This window comes from Calonectris borealis, chromosome 29 (genome assembly GCF_964195595.1).
Source record: "Calonectris borealis chromosome 29, bCalBor7.hap1.2, whole genome shotgun sequence".
Classification (NCBI taxonomy): domain Eukaryota; kingdom Metazoa; phylum Chordata; class Aves; order Procellariiformes; family Procellariidae; genus Calonectris; species Calonectris borealis.
In genome coordinates this window covers 1,944,951-1,958,681 of record NC_134340.1, presented here as the reverse complement: position 1 = coordinate 1,958,681, position 13,731 = coordinate 1,944,951, and the positions used below count along the sequence as shown (strand labels likewise).

General features: G+C 61.1%; 3 protein-coding genes across 9 annotated transcripts; 1 reads left to right on the top strand and 2 right to left on the bottom strand.

Annotated features, from left to right (window-relative positions):
• Positions 1-179: 179 nt before the first annotated feature.
• On the top strand, positions 180-7,002 carry PAQR6 (progestin and adipoQ receptor family member 6). 5 transcript variants are annotated; one of them, XM_075133460.1, is made up of 9 exons: positions 180-1,652; positions 1,740-1,955; positions 3,265-3,330; positions 3,561-3,688; positions 4,452-4,657; positions 4,762-4,888; positions 5,091-5,187; positions 5,300-5,444; positions 5,527-7,002. In XM_075133460.1, exons 3-9 carry the CDS (start codon positions 3,280-3,282, stop codon positions 5,796-5,798), a joined length of 1,026 nt encoding a protein of 341 aa, XP_074989561.1. In that variant the 5' UTR covers positions 180-1,652; positions 1,740-1,955; positions 3,265-3,279; the 3' UTR covers positions 5,799-7,002. The 5 variants fall into 5 exon arrangements, with proteins under 5 accessions (XP_074989561.1, XP_074989560.1, XP_074989556.1 ...); XM_075133459.1 differs by having other exon boundaries at positions 3,224-3,330; positions 5,527-7,000; XM_075133455.1 differs by having other exon boundaries at positions 180-2,680.
• A 197-nt stretch (positions 7,003-7,199) lies between these two features.
• On the bottom strand, positions 7,200-8,676 carry BGLAP (bone gamma-carboxyglutamate protein). The gene is made up of 5 exons (XM_075175926.1): positions 8,588-8,676; positions 8,108-8,499; positions 7,755-7,799; positions 7,590-7,656; positions 7,200-7,396 (listed from the first exon to the last, which is right to left on the bottom strand). The coding sequence occupies exons 1-5, from the start codon at positions 8,674-8,676 to the stop codon at positions 7,267-7,269; spliced, it is 723 nt and encodes a 240-aa protein (XP_075032027.1). The 3' UTR covers positions 7,200-7,266.
• Positions 8,677-9,287: 611 nt separating this feature from the next.
• PMF1 (polyamine modulated factor 1) lies at positions 9,288-13,731 on the bottom strand. Of its 3 annotated transcripts, none has more exons than XR_012670420.1 (6): positions 13,574-13,731; positions 12,811-13,078; positions 12,619-12,724; positions 11,988-12,159; positions 11,090-11,285; positions 9,288-10,711 (listed from the first exon to the last, which is right to left on the bottom strand). XR_012670420.1 is itself a non-coding variant. In XM_075133492.1 (6 exons), exons 1-6 carry the CDS (start codon positions 13,647-13,649, stop codon positions 10,658-10,660), a joined length of 801 nt encoding a protein of 266 aa, XP_074989593.1. In that variant the 5' UTR covers positions 13,650-13,731; the 3' UTR covers positions 9,288-10,657. The 3 variants fall into 3 exon arrangements, 2 of the variants coding, with proteins under 2 accessions (XP_074989593.1, XP_074989594.1); XM_075133492.1 differs by having other exon boundaries at positions 12,059-12,159; XM_075133493.1 differs by lacking the exon at positions 9,288-10,711 and having other exon boundaries at positions 11,129-11,850.

Here is a 13,731-nt window from a genome sequence, read left to right as displayed (position 1 = left end):
GTCCTCCGTTTGTAGCACAAAAAAACCCCAGCCTGTGGATTTGTGCTGAGATAACTCTCGCTGGGGGACCGATGGGATGGCTGCTGGACCCCAGCTGGGACGAGGAGGAGCTCGGGGGCTCTCACGGCATGTGTCTTGACTGTGATCCGAACACATTGACTAGCTTAATAAAATACAAGATGTTTGTACCTCTTCTTTTGTCGTGATTCCCAGCCCAGCCCGTGTACGGGTACGTTTTTGGTACGTGAATCCACCCTCAAACGTGCACTTCGCTGACCAAACTTTCTGCTTTTCAGAAAAAAAAGCTTTGCCATTCCCATCCCCTTTGAATGTTACTTGACTCGGGTGAAGGAAGGCATAACCTTGGTTTGCTTTTGGTTTGATAGGATGAAATGTAGGTGGGTCCCTTCCCTATTTCCTTTGTATTTCCTTTGTTCCTTTCCCGTTTGCTCGCTGCCGTTGTGGTTCAGGATGAGTTTGTCCTCTTGCCAGGACTCTGCATGGTGCTGCCCCAGGAGCATCCCCAACCCCAGCAACGTTGTGATCAGCAAAAGTAACCGCAGTGGTTTATTGGGCAGCTTCCCAGCTTGATTTTAAAAGGGATTTTTAAAAATGTGTAACTTCTAAGCGTTAATTCGAGGTGCCTTCAAGAGGTTTGGTTTCGGGGCAGAGCTGGGCAGCACACTTGAAGTCAGGCTCTGTGCGGGTCCATGCCAGGCACTGGTGACTGGACAAGCTGGGGGGGTGGTGGTTTATAGAGGAAAAGAGAAAAAAAGTCTTCCATTCCCTGTATTCTTTCACACCAAAGCTCCTTTATTTGCTCTGCTAGTGGAAAGCCTTGAGCCAGGCACCAATATAATTTACTCTCCCTCTCCAGCTCTTTGGAGGCTGCCAGCAGCGGGAAGGTCGGAGAGGGAGGTTGTGAAAAGGCGAATCCGGCTTTCAGTCCCCAGTGGGAGAAGAAGCCGTGGGCGACTTCTTCCCGCGGGGCGAGACGTGCCCTGCGTCCCAACGCCGCCGCCTGCGGTGGCACAAAAGGGACCTGTCACTGCCGGCTCTGTCCCCGCCAAAGGGGCTGGAAATGCCTCTTCCAGCTTGAGAGGGTTGTGCCGAGACGCTGCCCAGCGTTAATGGCCTTGGCGGGGGCTGCGGATGGGGGCTGCCCCGTTAACGAATGTGCTTTTGGGTCGGTGTTGCTGCGAGGGGTGCCCCATCCGTGTGGGTCCTCACACTGGAAATGAACCGAGGGGGTTTGCTCCTGCAAAATGGAAGCAGGACAAAGCCTTGTAACACCGATCAAGAGCTGGGACTCCTGGTCCTGCTCGTTGGGGTGCCACGTCCTCGGAAAGCCCCAGGAGCCTCCCTCTCTCCGGCCCCGCTTGCTGGCCGTTCCCCTCCCTCTCTGCACCTCCGCTTCCCGCTTCTCCCTGCACAGAAATGTGATTTTCCTGCCCCGCGCAGGTCCCCACCCAGGGTTTGCTGTGCTTTTCGGAGGGGCTCTTCAGCACCGGGGCCTGCATCCCTGCAGAGATGCAGCAGGTCCCTTTGCAGGCAGGCAACGAGCCCCCGAACCCTCCCGCCGGCCTCCTGGCAACGCCGACGGGAGAAACGCAGCTTCCCCTCGGCCGGGGCTGCGGGCGCACCAGAGCCCTGTAAGCAGATCGGCCCCGCGCCCGCGGCTCTTCGTGGTGGATTTGAGCCGCTCGTCCGGGCGCTGAGGCTCCCTGCGCTGTGCCCAGTGCCCGCGGCTGAGCCGGGAACATGAACCCTCCGGGGGTAAATAAATCCCCAAAGATGGGAGCTTTGGAAGCATCGATCCCGCTCACGGTTCGACCCTCCACCTCCTGAACGGCGGCCGCATCCAGCTGCAGCGTGGACGCCTCTGCTGGCATTTGCTGCCGTGGACCAAGCCTGAGCCACCTCCAGCCCTCCGTGTGCCAGCGGGACGCGGTCAGGTCAGTTGGGAAGGTTTTCCCAAACTTGGCTTTTGCTTTCTCCACCTCTCTCCGTCTCCCAGGTCTCGGCTGCAGCGCTCGTGGAACCCCGTGGTGTGAACCCCGGGTGTTTGCTGTGGGTCCCTGCGTGGACCTGGCCCCCGGCTCCATCACCCGCCCCGGCTCTCCCAGCCCAAGGGCTCGTTGGCATTTAACGTCTGATGCCCGGAGCCGCTCTCCAGTAGTCCCTCCGCCGACGGAGGGGCACTGTCCATGGGCAACCCCCCCCCATGCACAGTGAGGGCTCTTGCATCCAGGGGGGAATTTGGGGAGATTTCAGCCAAAACAGGCAGCGAGGCCGGGGCAGGGCAGGCGGCGTTTCCAGCACAAAGCTCCCTTTGAGCCCCCGCAGAGAGGCCCCGGCTGCTCCTTCTGCCGACGAGCGGGGGCTGCCGGGGACGGACCCTTTGGCCGCTTTCCACCGCCGCAGCCCAGGAAGGGGAGAAGGGCAGCGAGCGGCAGCGGTGGGGCCGAGATCCCCCCCCCCCAGCCCGTGGTGGCGAGGAGGGGGCTCCGCAGGGCGGCTGGAGGAGGGGACGCCCAGCACGGCGTCGCCCACCGTCCCACCAGTGCTCCTCGCTGGCTCCGCTCTCCTGCGCCGCGCAGGGTGGTGGGAGGTGTCGCCGGGCGCTTTCGGGTTGTTTTGTTTTGTTTTTTCCTTTTTCTCCCCCCTTCTAAACCACTGGGTGAGTTTTGGGCTGGGGGGGGGGGTGGGTGGGGACACTCAGGACTGCTGGGCTGCTTCCCCTGTGCTGTGCCTCAGTTTCCCCATTGGGGAAACACTTCCCCAACCTCCCAGGTCGCTGTCCTGCTTCATCCTGCTCCCTGCGTTCACGCAACCTCTCCGGCTGGGGCAGGGCTCGGGGGGGCTGCGGGGCGTCCGCGGGGCTTTTCCCCCTCCGGGGTGGCCTTGTCCTAAGCCTGCGTCTGCCAGGGACATCCCCAGCGCGGGGTCGGGAGCCTCCACGGGGAGGGGGGATGCGGTGGGGCGGGGGACGAGGGCAGGATCTGGCTCTTTGCTGCAACCTCCCCTTGCTCACCCCATCCTGGGCCTGGGGGGCCTGATCCTGCTTAGACCCCCACCCCCTCACCCCCGCTGTGGCTTTCTGGAAGAGTCAAACGGAGAGCGAGCTTTGCTGACCCAAGCCAAGAGCCAACCGGGGGGGCGGCTGTCCTGGCTCCTGCAGCCCCATCCCCGTCACCCCGCGGGCCCTGTCCCATCTCCGCAGGACATGGGCTGTGGCTGAGCCCCAACACCTCTACCCCTCAGCACCGCGGCCCCGCCATGCTGACAATAAAGCTGCCGCAGATCTTCAGGGTCCATCAGGTGCCTCGGGTACGTCTGGCTGGGTGATGGTGGGATTCTGCCCCCAGGTTTCCCCCCCCAGTTCCCTCATCCAAGGTGGAAAATCACCTGGGCTTCCCCCCCAACCTTGCTCCAGCTGGTGAGACTCTCCCAGCCCATCATGCCTCAGTTTCCCCACCCACCACCAGGCCAGAGCAGCTCTCTGGGGCTGCCCCGCTCCCCCCGCTGTGTCCCCTGACCAGCCCCCGCTGTTCCCACAGATCTTCTGGGAGGATGGGATCATGTCAGGGTACCGGCACCCCAAGAGCTCAGCGCTTGACTGCGTCCTCAGCTCCTTCCAGATGACTAACGAGACAGTCAACATCTGGACACACTTCTTACCGACCTGGTAGGGATGGGGACAGGGACAGAGAGGAGGACGTGAATAGGAACGGTGGTGGGCATGGGGATATGGGATAGAGACAGGGATGGGGATGGAGGTGGGCGTGGGGACAGGGACAATGGGAATGACGAGAGCATGGAGATGGGGATGGGGACAGAGGTGTGGAGATGGGGACGGGGATGGGGACAAATATGGGGATGGGGATGGGGACAGAGGTGTGGAGATGGGGACGGGGATGGGGACAAATATGGGGATGGGGATGGGGACAGAGGTGTGGAGATGGGGACGGGGATGGGGACAAATATGGGGATGAGGAAGGTATGGAGATGGGGATGGGGACAAGGAAAGGATGGAGATGGGGATGGGGACAAGGAAAGGATGGAGATGGGGATGGGGATGGGGACAGGGATGGGGACAGGGACAGGGATGGGGACAAATGGGGATGAGGAAGGGATGGAGATGGGGATGGGGACAAAGAAAGGATGGAGATGGAGATGGGGATGGGGATGGGGACAGGGATGGGGACAAACATGGGGATGAGGAAGGGATGGGGATGGGGACGGGGACAGGGATGGGAACAAACATGGGGATGAGGAAGGGATTGGGACGGGGATGGGGACAAACATGGGGATGAGGAAGGTATGGAGATGGGGATGGGGACAAGGAAAGGATGGGGATGGGGACAAGGAAAGGATGGGGATGGGGGCAGGGACAGGGATGGGGATAGGGAGAGGGATGGAGCTCGCCCCTATATACGCTGTGCGCCCAGGTATTTCGTGTGGCGCTTCCTGGTGCTCTCGTCCTCCCTGGACTTCTGCCAGGAGCCCTACCACTGGCCCCTGCTCATCTACCTGCTGCTCGTCTGCCTCTACCCCTTCGCCTCCAGCTGCGCCCACACCTTCAGCTCCATGTCGGCGCGCGCCCGCCACATCTGCTACTTCTGCGACTATGGAGCCCTCAGCCTCTACAGCCTGGGTGAGCCACTGCGGAGAGGGACTGGGACAGGGGTGGGGGTGGAGGCAGGGGTGGGAGCGGGGACAGGGAGCCGCTGGCCCCATGGTGCTGCATTTCTCTTGCAGGCTGTGCATTTGCCTACGGTGCCTACGCAATGCCAGACCACTGGGTCAGCGGCGTTTTGCACCGTTACTTTGTCCCCGCGGCTGCTTTTAACTCCTTTGTCTGCACCGGCCTCTCCTGCTACTCCCGGTATGTTTTGGGTAAAAGCACCAGTGCTGCAGCTGGATGGAAACTGGGGCTGGAGGTTTCCTCCTTCTCAGCTTTGGGGTCCTGCACAGCGTCTCTGGGGGCGTCCCCCTGCTCAGGCCCAAAGCGAAGGTGCTTGCAGGGTCCTCGCTGTGGGGGCTGACAGGGGTCCGTGCCCCCCACCTGCCCGGTTCCCCCTTCACAGCTTCCCTGAGCTGGAGCGTCCCCGGCTGAGCAAGGTGCTGCGGACGGCGGCTTTTGTGTACCCCTTCCTCTACGACAACATCCCCCTCTTCTCCCGGGTGAGTCGGGGTGTCCTGGGGCAGGGGTCAGGTGCCACCCCCACGGGGGTCCCGGGGTGCGCCCAGGGGTGGGGTGTCCCCTCCCCATCATTGCTCACCCACCTCCCCACAGCTCCTCTTCTGCTTCTGGAGCAACTGTGCCTGGAATGAGGCTGTGGCCGGGTACTGCTACCACCTCCTCTTCGCGCTGCTCACCGGCTTCCTCTTCGCATCCCACCTGCCTGAGCGCCTGGCACCCGGCCGCTTCGACTACATCGGTGAGCAGCCGCCCCCAGTGCCTCCCAGTGCCGCCGTTCCAGTCCCAGCACCCAGGGTGACATTGGCCTCTCTCTCCGGCAGGACACAGCCACCAGCTCTTCCACATCTGCGCCGTGCTGGGCACCCACTTCCAGCTGGAGGCCATCCTCTGCGACGTGTGCTCGCGCCGGGCCTGGCTGCGGGGCCGCCTGCCCGCCCCCGGGCTCCCCGGCACCTTTGGCACCGCCGGACTGGCTCTTTTGGGCAATGCTGCCATCATCGGCGCCTTCACCGCTGCCTTGCCCCGGGCGCCTGGCAGCTCTGTCAGCCCCCCAAGCGTCCCCACCGAGGCTGGGCGCTGTAGGGACCCGTGACACTGCGGGGTGAGTGGCTGGGCTGCAGGGGCTGTGGGGACCCAGATGTCCTGGCACCCCCAGAGCTCCCCCCGCCAAGTGTGGGGAGAAGAGGGTGAGGGGGCTCAGATGCCTGGGTCTTGCTGTTGGGTGTCTTGGGGTGTCATAAGATGAGGTGTCCCTCACCCTCCCTCTGCAGCCAGCCAAACTGCCCCCCCGCCCCTGTGCCTCAGTTTCCCCACCTTTAAAATATGGCTAATCCTACTCATCCCTGCAGGGAGGGCACTGTAGCGCACTTACGCTGCACCTAACCCATGTAGCAGCCCCACCCGGAGGCACCCAGCCCCAGCCCCAGGCCGTGGGACCCCCAAATCCACGGACCAGCGCACTGGCAGCTTCCCAGCAGGTTCAGTGCAGGAACCCTGGGGACCCTTGTCTGTGTGTGCGCGCGTGTGTGGCCAGGATTGTCACAGATGCAGTTCTGGTGGCCCTGATGTGCACAGCTCCAGCACAGCGTGCGGGTCCTTGCTGCAGCGTGCATGGCCCCGCTGCAGCGTGCATGGCCCGGCTGCAGCGTGCATGGCCCCGCTGCAGCGTGCAGGGCCCCGCTGCAGCCCGGCTATTGCTCAGTGCCAGGCAGCGGGTGCCTGGGGGCAGCCGAGGGCTGCGGGGAAAGGGGCTGGAGGCAGAGCTGAGGGGTTTGGGATCGAGGTTTGGGCGCAGAGGGCTGGCGAAGGCCGTGCTTGGTGGGAGCAGGGGTCTGTGCCCTGGCTGAGCCGTGACCTCAGGAGCTGCGGCCAGGGGCGTACGGGAGCTGAATCTGGGGCAGGGGAGGTTTGTTGCCCCCCGTGGGGACCCAGCAGCAACGTTGCAGGTGGTTCAGGGGGGATGGGAGAGACAGAGGCCAGCAGCCCCCAGCACGAGGGGTGCACGCGTGGGTGGGTGTGGGTGGGTGTGCAGGAAGGGGTGGGGTGCCACGGCTGTGGCTGGGCAGAGCACCACGCATCGGGCTCGGGTCCCAATCTGCCCCCACTTTTCGCCCGCCCCCCAAACCCGGTGGTTCATGAAATGGTGGTTTGCTAAGGAAACCCTGCCGCTGGGAAGGGCGCAGGGCTCTGGGGCACGTGGAGCAGCCCCGCTGCCCCCCCAGTAACCCCACGCTTGGGACAAGCAGCTTTAAATTAAACTGGAATAATGGTGGTGCAAGCGCTGGGCTCATCATTGCCAGGGATGGCACGGGATGGTGATGGACGCCGCTCTGCCCCGCAGCCTTCGGGTGCTGGGAGAGGGAGGAAGAGGCCGGGGGTCCTCAGCCTCGTGGGGATGACCTGGGGTATTTCCCACACCCCCAGACCAGGAAGGAGCTGGCTACACCATTTGTGCATTTATTTCTTTCCACAGTTAACAGAAAGGGGTGTAAAAGGAGGGCTGCTGGGGGGGGGGCTGGTGCTCTGCGCTCAGACGCAGCGCGGCTGGGGGGCGGCGGGGGCTAGCCGAGGCCGTAGAAGCGCCGGTACGCCTCCTGGAACCCGATGTGGTCGGCCAGCTCATCGCAGTGGGGGTTGAACTCGCACACCTCGCGCTTGGCCTCCAGTGGGTCCCACACGGCACCATAGATGCTGGGGGGGACAGACGAGAGATGCAGGGGATGTTGGAGGGTCCTCGGCCCCGTCGGGGCTGGAGGCTCCGGGGGAAGGGGCCCAGCGCCTCCCGAAAACAGGATTTCATTGTACGTGCTGGATGGGGAAGGGGAGCCCCCCTCGGTGTCACCCGGGGGGACACGGTCCCCGGCGCAACGGGGTCAAGCGCTACCTGTCATAGATGTAATTCCTCTTGTGTCGCCGCGCCACCTCGGCGCTGGCGCGTTTGGAGACGAAGGCTGCGGGGACGTAGCAGGGGGTCAGGGAGAGCTGGGTCCCCCCCGTCCCCATCCCCGTCCCCGGGGCAGCAGGGCCGAATGCGGCCGCAGACACTCACCTTCGGAGCTGGGCGAGTCGTCTGCGCTGGTGGAGCGGTCGGCAGCTGCGAGGGACGGCGCGGAGCGGTCGGGGCAGCCGGAGGGCTCGGGAAGGCCCCGTGCGGGCTGTGCCCGCACCCTGCTCCTCCTTTTGGGGCTCTCATCCCACCCCCCTCCCCGTCCCCTCACCCAGACCCCCCCCCCCCAACCTGGCAAAGGGAGTCCTGATCCCTGTCCCCCTGCTCCAGCCCTGCACCCTCCACCCCAAGGCTCAGCAAATCGCTCTCCGAGCCCCTTTGCTCCCTCCAGCAGAGCCCTTCCCGGGGCACGGTCCCCCCCAGACCCCCCCAGCACCCCCCTGGACACCCCGTACCTCTGCGGCAGAGGCCGAGGGCGAGGAGGGCCAGGAGGGTCAGCAGGACGAGGGGCTTCATGGTGCCTCTCTGCGCCGGCGCTGCGCTGGGTGCGGCCCCCGCTCCCCGAGCGGCTTTATAGGGTGCTGCGACCGCCAAGGAGGGGCCCCGTGGCCCTGCCAGGGCTATTTCCAGCACATCCGCTGGGACCGGGAGCCACCAGCACAGGCGGCAATTGTGGTTTGGGTGAATTCGGTTCTCCCGTGACCGGCCGGAGCCCACAGGGAGGAAAACGCGGCCCCGGGCCAGCGGAGATTTGCTGGTGGGCCCAGCCCTGCCGGCCTGGCAGCACCCAGTCTCCCAGCCCCTAACTGGGATGGGAGATGGGGCACTGGTGGGACTCCTCGCCGCACTCCCCAGTCACTGACTGGTCTGTCCCAGTTCCCACTGCTGGATCCCAACAGGGTTGCTGCCACGCTAGGAGAGTTTCCTGCCAAAACCCGTGGGGTTTTCCTCTCTGCACAGGACCAACGGGGACTCGTCGGCCAATTTTTGCCTCGGGGACCAGCGCCTGCTCCTTCGGCGGCATCGTCACCACGGCCCCTTGCCGGGGCCGACTGCCGCGACCCAGGAGAGGGCGAGCAGGCGCCCGCGCCCTCCGCGCAGCTCTCCCGTGCCACGTCCCGTGGGCAGATGCTGCGCGCCAGGGCTGGAGCCCCGGGCAGCGCCTGTTCCCAGAAACAGGACCTCAGGAAAAGGTCCAGCGCCTCTTAAAACCCCAAAACAGGGCTTTGCGAGAGCAAAAAGCGTGCTGCTGGCGTGGTTCAGGCACCAGAGGTGAAGGGGAGCGGAGCTGCTGGAGAAGTAGAACCTCTTGCTCATCCATCCTTTTACTTCCTACTCTCCACAAGAGCCCAGCAGTGCTCAGGGTGCTCGCCCACCCCCACAGCTTGCTCCTATTTAACTCCAGGAGGGCTCCGAGCATGGGGGCTCCCCGGGCCGCCTGGGGTGACATTCCTCTTTGGGATCCTGACCACTTTCCAGACTTTCAGATCCTATAAATCCCAGCCGTGTCTTGAAAAGCGGAACCGGAGGCTTTGGGGCGGAGGAGGAGAGAAACGCTGAAGCCAGAGCCTTTGTCAAACAAACCCATAAACTATAGAGTACGCAGGCCAAGCGCGCACAGCGGGCGCCAAGAGCGGGGGAACAACAGCTCCAATTTATTTAGATTATAATGCAGCGAGGGAAGGCTTGTTTACGACAGAAGGAAAATATGCCTAAGTCAGTCAATCGCGGGCTCTGGCTGCCTCTAATTGAAAACAGAGGCTCGCGCTTGGTGGAAATCGCCACCGTTGTTCTCAGCGTTCGTATTTCCCCACCACAGGGCACAGCCTCTCCTTGGGACGGCACGCGCTAACGGAAGAGCACAAGAGGCGAGGAGGAGGACAGGTGACCAGAGAACACGCCGGTGTCTGCTGGAAAGAGACTCACAATCCGTCCTTCTCAGGCTCAGTAAGGCTCTCCTCGTTATCCGCCCAGCCCAAAGGACCTTTTCTTCGTTTTGGAGATCGACCTAATTGCAGGGCTTCGCTAACGCCCCGGCAGGCAGACTCCAGCGAGTCCCTGCTTCCCTGGCTGGCAAACTTCCCATGAGAGGGTAAAGAACGACTCCAGGTGTTTGGTTCCAGGAGTCAAGAGGGAGGTTTCACAGGAAAACGTTAAATCCCTTTGCCACGAGCCCACGGAGTCGAGGCAGGGCCGTTCGAACCTCTGCTCGTCTCCACAGACACGAGTGGCACATCCCCGGACCCTTCACACCGCGGTCCTCGGAGAAGCGCCCGCAGTGTGTGACTGCTGGGAGGGGAGCAGGCTTGGAAAATAACTGGAAAACAAGAATAAACGGCAACGAGGAACTTGACGTGATAAAGCAGCTGCTGACACGTCTGTTTGATGGGTCCCGGGCGGACAATTTTTTAAAGACACCGATACTGAAAATGAACGCGGATACTGAAAATTTTACCATGCAAAAACGCAGCAGAAGAGTCCAGCGTGGCTCTTTACGCTCCAGCTGTAGGAAATGCCATGGCAGCATTTACCCGACTGCGGGCTTCGTGTGCTACAGCTCCCTGGCTCCTCGTTCCTGCGCACAGCACAGCCCCTCTGCGTAAGGCACCAGTTTTTCTCTAACGCGCATCTGAAATACCTTCAAGGCCACAAATTTGGCTTTAGTAGCTAGAATCACGGTGCTAAAGAAGCGTGTGAGCGTACAGACATGCTCTGGCTACCAGATCTATAGGATTCTCCTCCCCGTTGAGCTGAGCGGGGAATAGGAAATTGTCATCCAGAGATCCTGACGTGTTCTTTTTTATTTCTTCACAAACTTTGACCAAATTGTGCAAGTCCGGCAGCTTTTCAGTCCCACCGCAAGTTTCTTCTGGCCTGACAAGATGAACGCGAGTTTGCGTGGTTTGTGTACGCGACGCAGAGTGTCCCACTTCCCCACGCGCTGCCAGCGCTTCCCGGATGGGGATAAACTCCCCCTGCGAAAGATGCAGAATCTCCCCGCGTCCTCACTTCGGCTCCTTGAATGTCATGATGAGTTCTCGTTGCTCTTTACTAATTGCCTGGAAGGAAAACAACCACCACTGAACTCAGCAAAGCGCTTTTCTCCACAGTTCAGCACCCAAAGCAGGCTGATATAAAACCGAGCGTCGTATCCACTGCCGTCCCCAGCATGTACGGAATACAACCCGCTGATCTCACACGCTCACCCACAGAAACATCCCACCCAGTGCACGGGGAAAAACATCCAAGACCTCCGGTGAAAATGCCCAGGCCTCCCAGGCCAATTTCAGCAGCACTTGGCTCCTGGTGAGGCCTTTGATAAGTGGAGGGTTTAAATATAGTGCAGCCATTTGCTAGTCAAGCCACAGCATAGTGTTTCTTTCAGGCTGATGCTGCAAAGAGAAGGGGTTTTTTATTTGTTTATTTTTTATTTTTACCTGCCAGGCATGTTTGCGAGCTTGTATCAGCTGCTGCAGCTCTGCAATCCTATCCCTCCCCGCAAGCACAGACTCCGCTACCTTCCTGTTCTCCTCCTCCTTCTCCTTTAGGACTTTCCGCAAGTACGACCTGTGCTTAAGGAGGTACGGCACCATAGCGCTGCGAACGTCCTCTTCCGGGATCCCGCTGGGACGCCTGGAAACAACTGGGATGTGAAGCAACCAGAGAACAACAATCTTGCACAGCAATTAAGTCTCACGCACCGCAATTGGAAGCTGAGCTGCTGCCATAACACGTCAGCTCCCCGACTCCGGCAATTTACCTCTGGCACTGGATGCTTGAGGACAGCTAGAACGTGCGCGTCTAACGAGCACCCCATTGCGCAGCCCCCTAACGCCATACGTGAAGGAACGGGAGGATTCCTTCCCAAAACTCTGCCGTTAGTCGAGGCCTGGAGGCAGGCAGGATGTAATTAACTTCCCCAAACACAGAAACAAGAAATCACGATGACGCTTTTGATTAAAAGACCCAGCCTGCCTCTAGGGCGAACAAAAGGCAGCGCGTGCAACTTCCAGTGCCTGCTGAGTCCCTAGGCAAGGCATCCCAACAAGGAGCGTTGATGTGAGCTCTGCTATTAGAACAGCAGCTGTGGCTAAAACGTACCATCAACCTTTTGAATTATTCAGAACTGAGTTCACCTCCCCTCTGGTCTCAGCGGCACTAACCTCCTCCTTGCACTGAGGAAGCATAGGTACATGACCTAGAGAACCATAGATAAAACTTATTTTTGGACGCTTCAGATGCAATGACATTGCTGTTAAGATATACGAGGTTTAAAAAGTTCCCTTGCAGCACAAGGACACATTGACACAACCAAAACATCACACGGGAACTGACTTTCGCCCTTGAAGGAACACGCCTCCACACACACACGCTCCCCAGACTGCCTTCCACAGGACTGTCCATACCACGCAGGCTCTTCCTGGTTCTTGGCCTCCTCCACGATCTTATCCAGTGAATTAAAGAGCACCTCCAGATTCCCTTCATTCTTTACCTCCTGGATCTCCTCCTGTGAAGGAAGGACACCACAGGGATTTAGCAGGACCCAAACTGAACTAACAAGAGCACCATTCTGCTTGTGAGCCCTCGCTTTTCCCTGGACGAAGGCTACCTCCTGGGAATCACCAGGTATTTGGTCACCGTCCCTGGAGGTATTTAAAAGACGCGCAGACGTGGCGCTTAGGGACACGGATTAGTGGTGGAATTGGCAGTGTCAGGTTAATGGTTGGACTCGACGACCTTAAGGGTCTTTTCCAGCCTAAATGATTCTACAGCTCTTTCTGGGGAAGACAAAGAGGCCTGTAAGAATCTTTGGGGCGCAGTGTTAGCTTTCTGGTTTCGCCCTTCAATAAATGTATTTGCTACCCTTAACGCCAACGCGTTCAGCGCTCCTACACCGAGGCCTGCAGCCCCTCCGAGGGCGGGCGCACCCCGCGCCCCCGCAGTGAGGGCCCGCGTCCCCCGTCACCTTGATGGACGTCTGCAGCTGGGATATAAACTGATCGTAGATGCTCCTGGTCATCTCGGGCTGTAGTTTGTAGAAGCAGCGGTAGCAGTTTGCAAACCTCTGGTAGCTGCAAAACCGGAGGGACAGGGCGTCACTGCCAGGCCCGGCCCTCACGGAGCGGCCCGCCCTGGCGAGACCCCGCTCCCGCCTCACCTCCCGGCTGCCACCAGCTTCTCCAGGAACGTGTCCACCACGGTGGCGAAGACCTGGGCGCGGCCCGGCGCCGCCGGTGCGGGTGGGCCGCCATCGCCGCCCGCCGCCTCCTCAGCCTCGCTCCGCGCCGCCGCCATGTCCAGCCGCCCAACGGCCCCGCCGCCGCCGCCCATTGGCTGCCGCCACCGCGCGCGGCCGCTGCCATTGGTGGTTGTGCGGGGCCCGCCCATGCTGACTGCGCATGCGCAGAGAGGCGCCCACCGCCCTTCTGCAAGAGAAGCGCGAGGACGCGCTTTGAGGGAGGCTGCGGGGGGGGCGGGGCCGCGGCGGGCGGGGGGGCGGGGCCGCGGCGGGCGGGGGGGCGGGGCCGCACACAGCTCGCCCCGGGCCAGGGCAGAATGGCTTAAGCGTTAAAAACCCCCCAGAAATAAAAATGACAGGGGGCTGAAATGCTTCATCTGCCGCATCAGGGCCGGAAACAGCGAGCCAGCCCCTGAAGCAGAGCGATAAACGTAATAAACCGTCCCTCTCCTGAGGTCCCCGTGGAAACCCCCACCCGAGTCCGCCGATGGACTGACTAATATTCTCGATCATTTAATGAAATAAAACGATCGAGCCTGAAGAATGCAAAGGGGGAAGAATAATCCAAGTTCAGCACAGGAAGAGAGGGGAAAAGCAATCTTGCCCTTGTCAAGATACCACTTGTATGAGCTAACCAGAACTAACCGCGGTTTGTAAGGGAGGATCTGGGCTGGCCGCTCACCTGTGGCTCCAGGAACCGCACCTGCTTTAGCCCGTTTTTTTCTGGCTTGTTCAGCTTTGTGCACAGTCACTGTCATTGCTTTTTCAGGCAGTCTCCGCTGGTCAGGTCTATCCTAGAGCTTCTCAGAAGGCAAAGCATTAAAACCAAGAAAGGGGCAT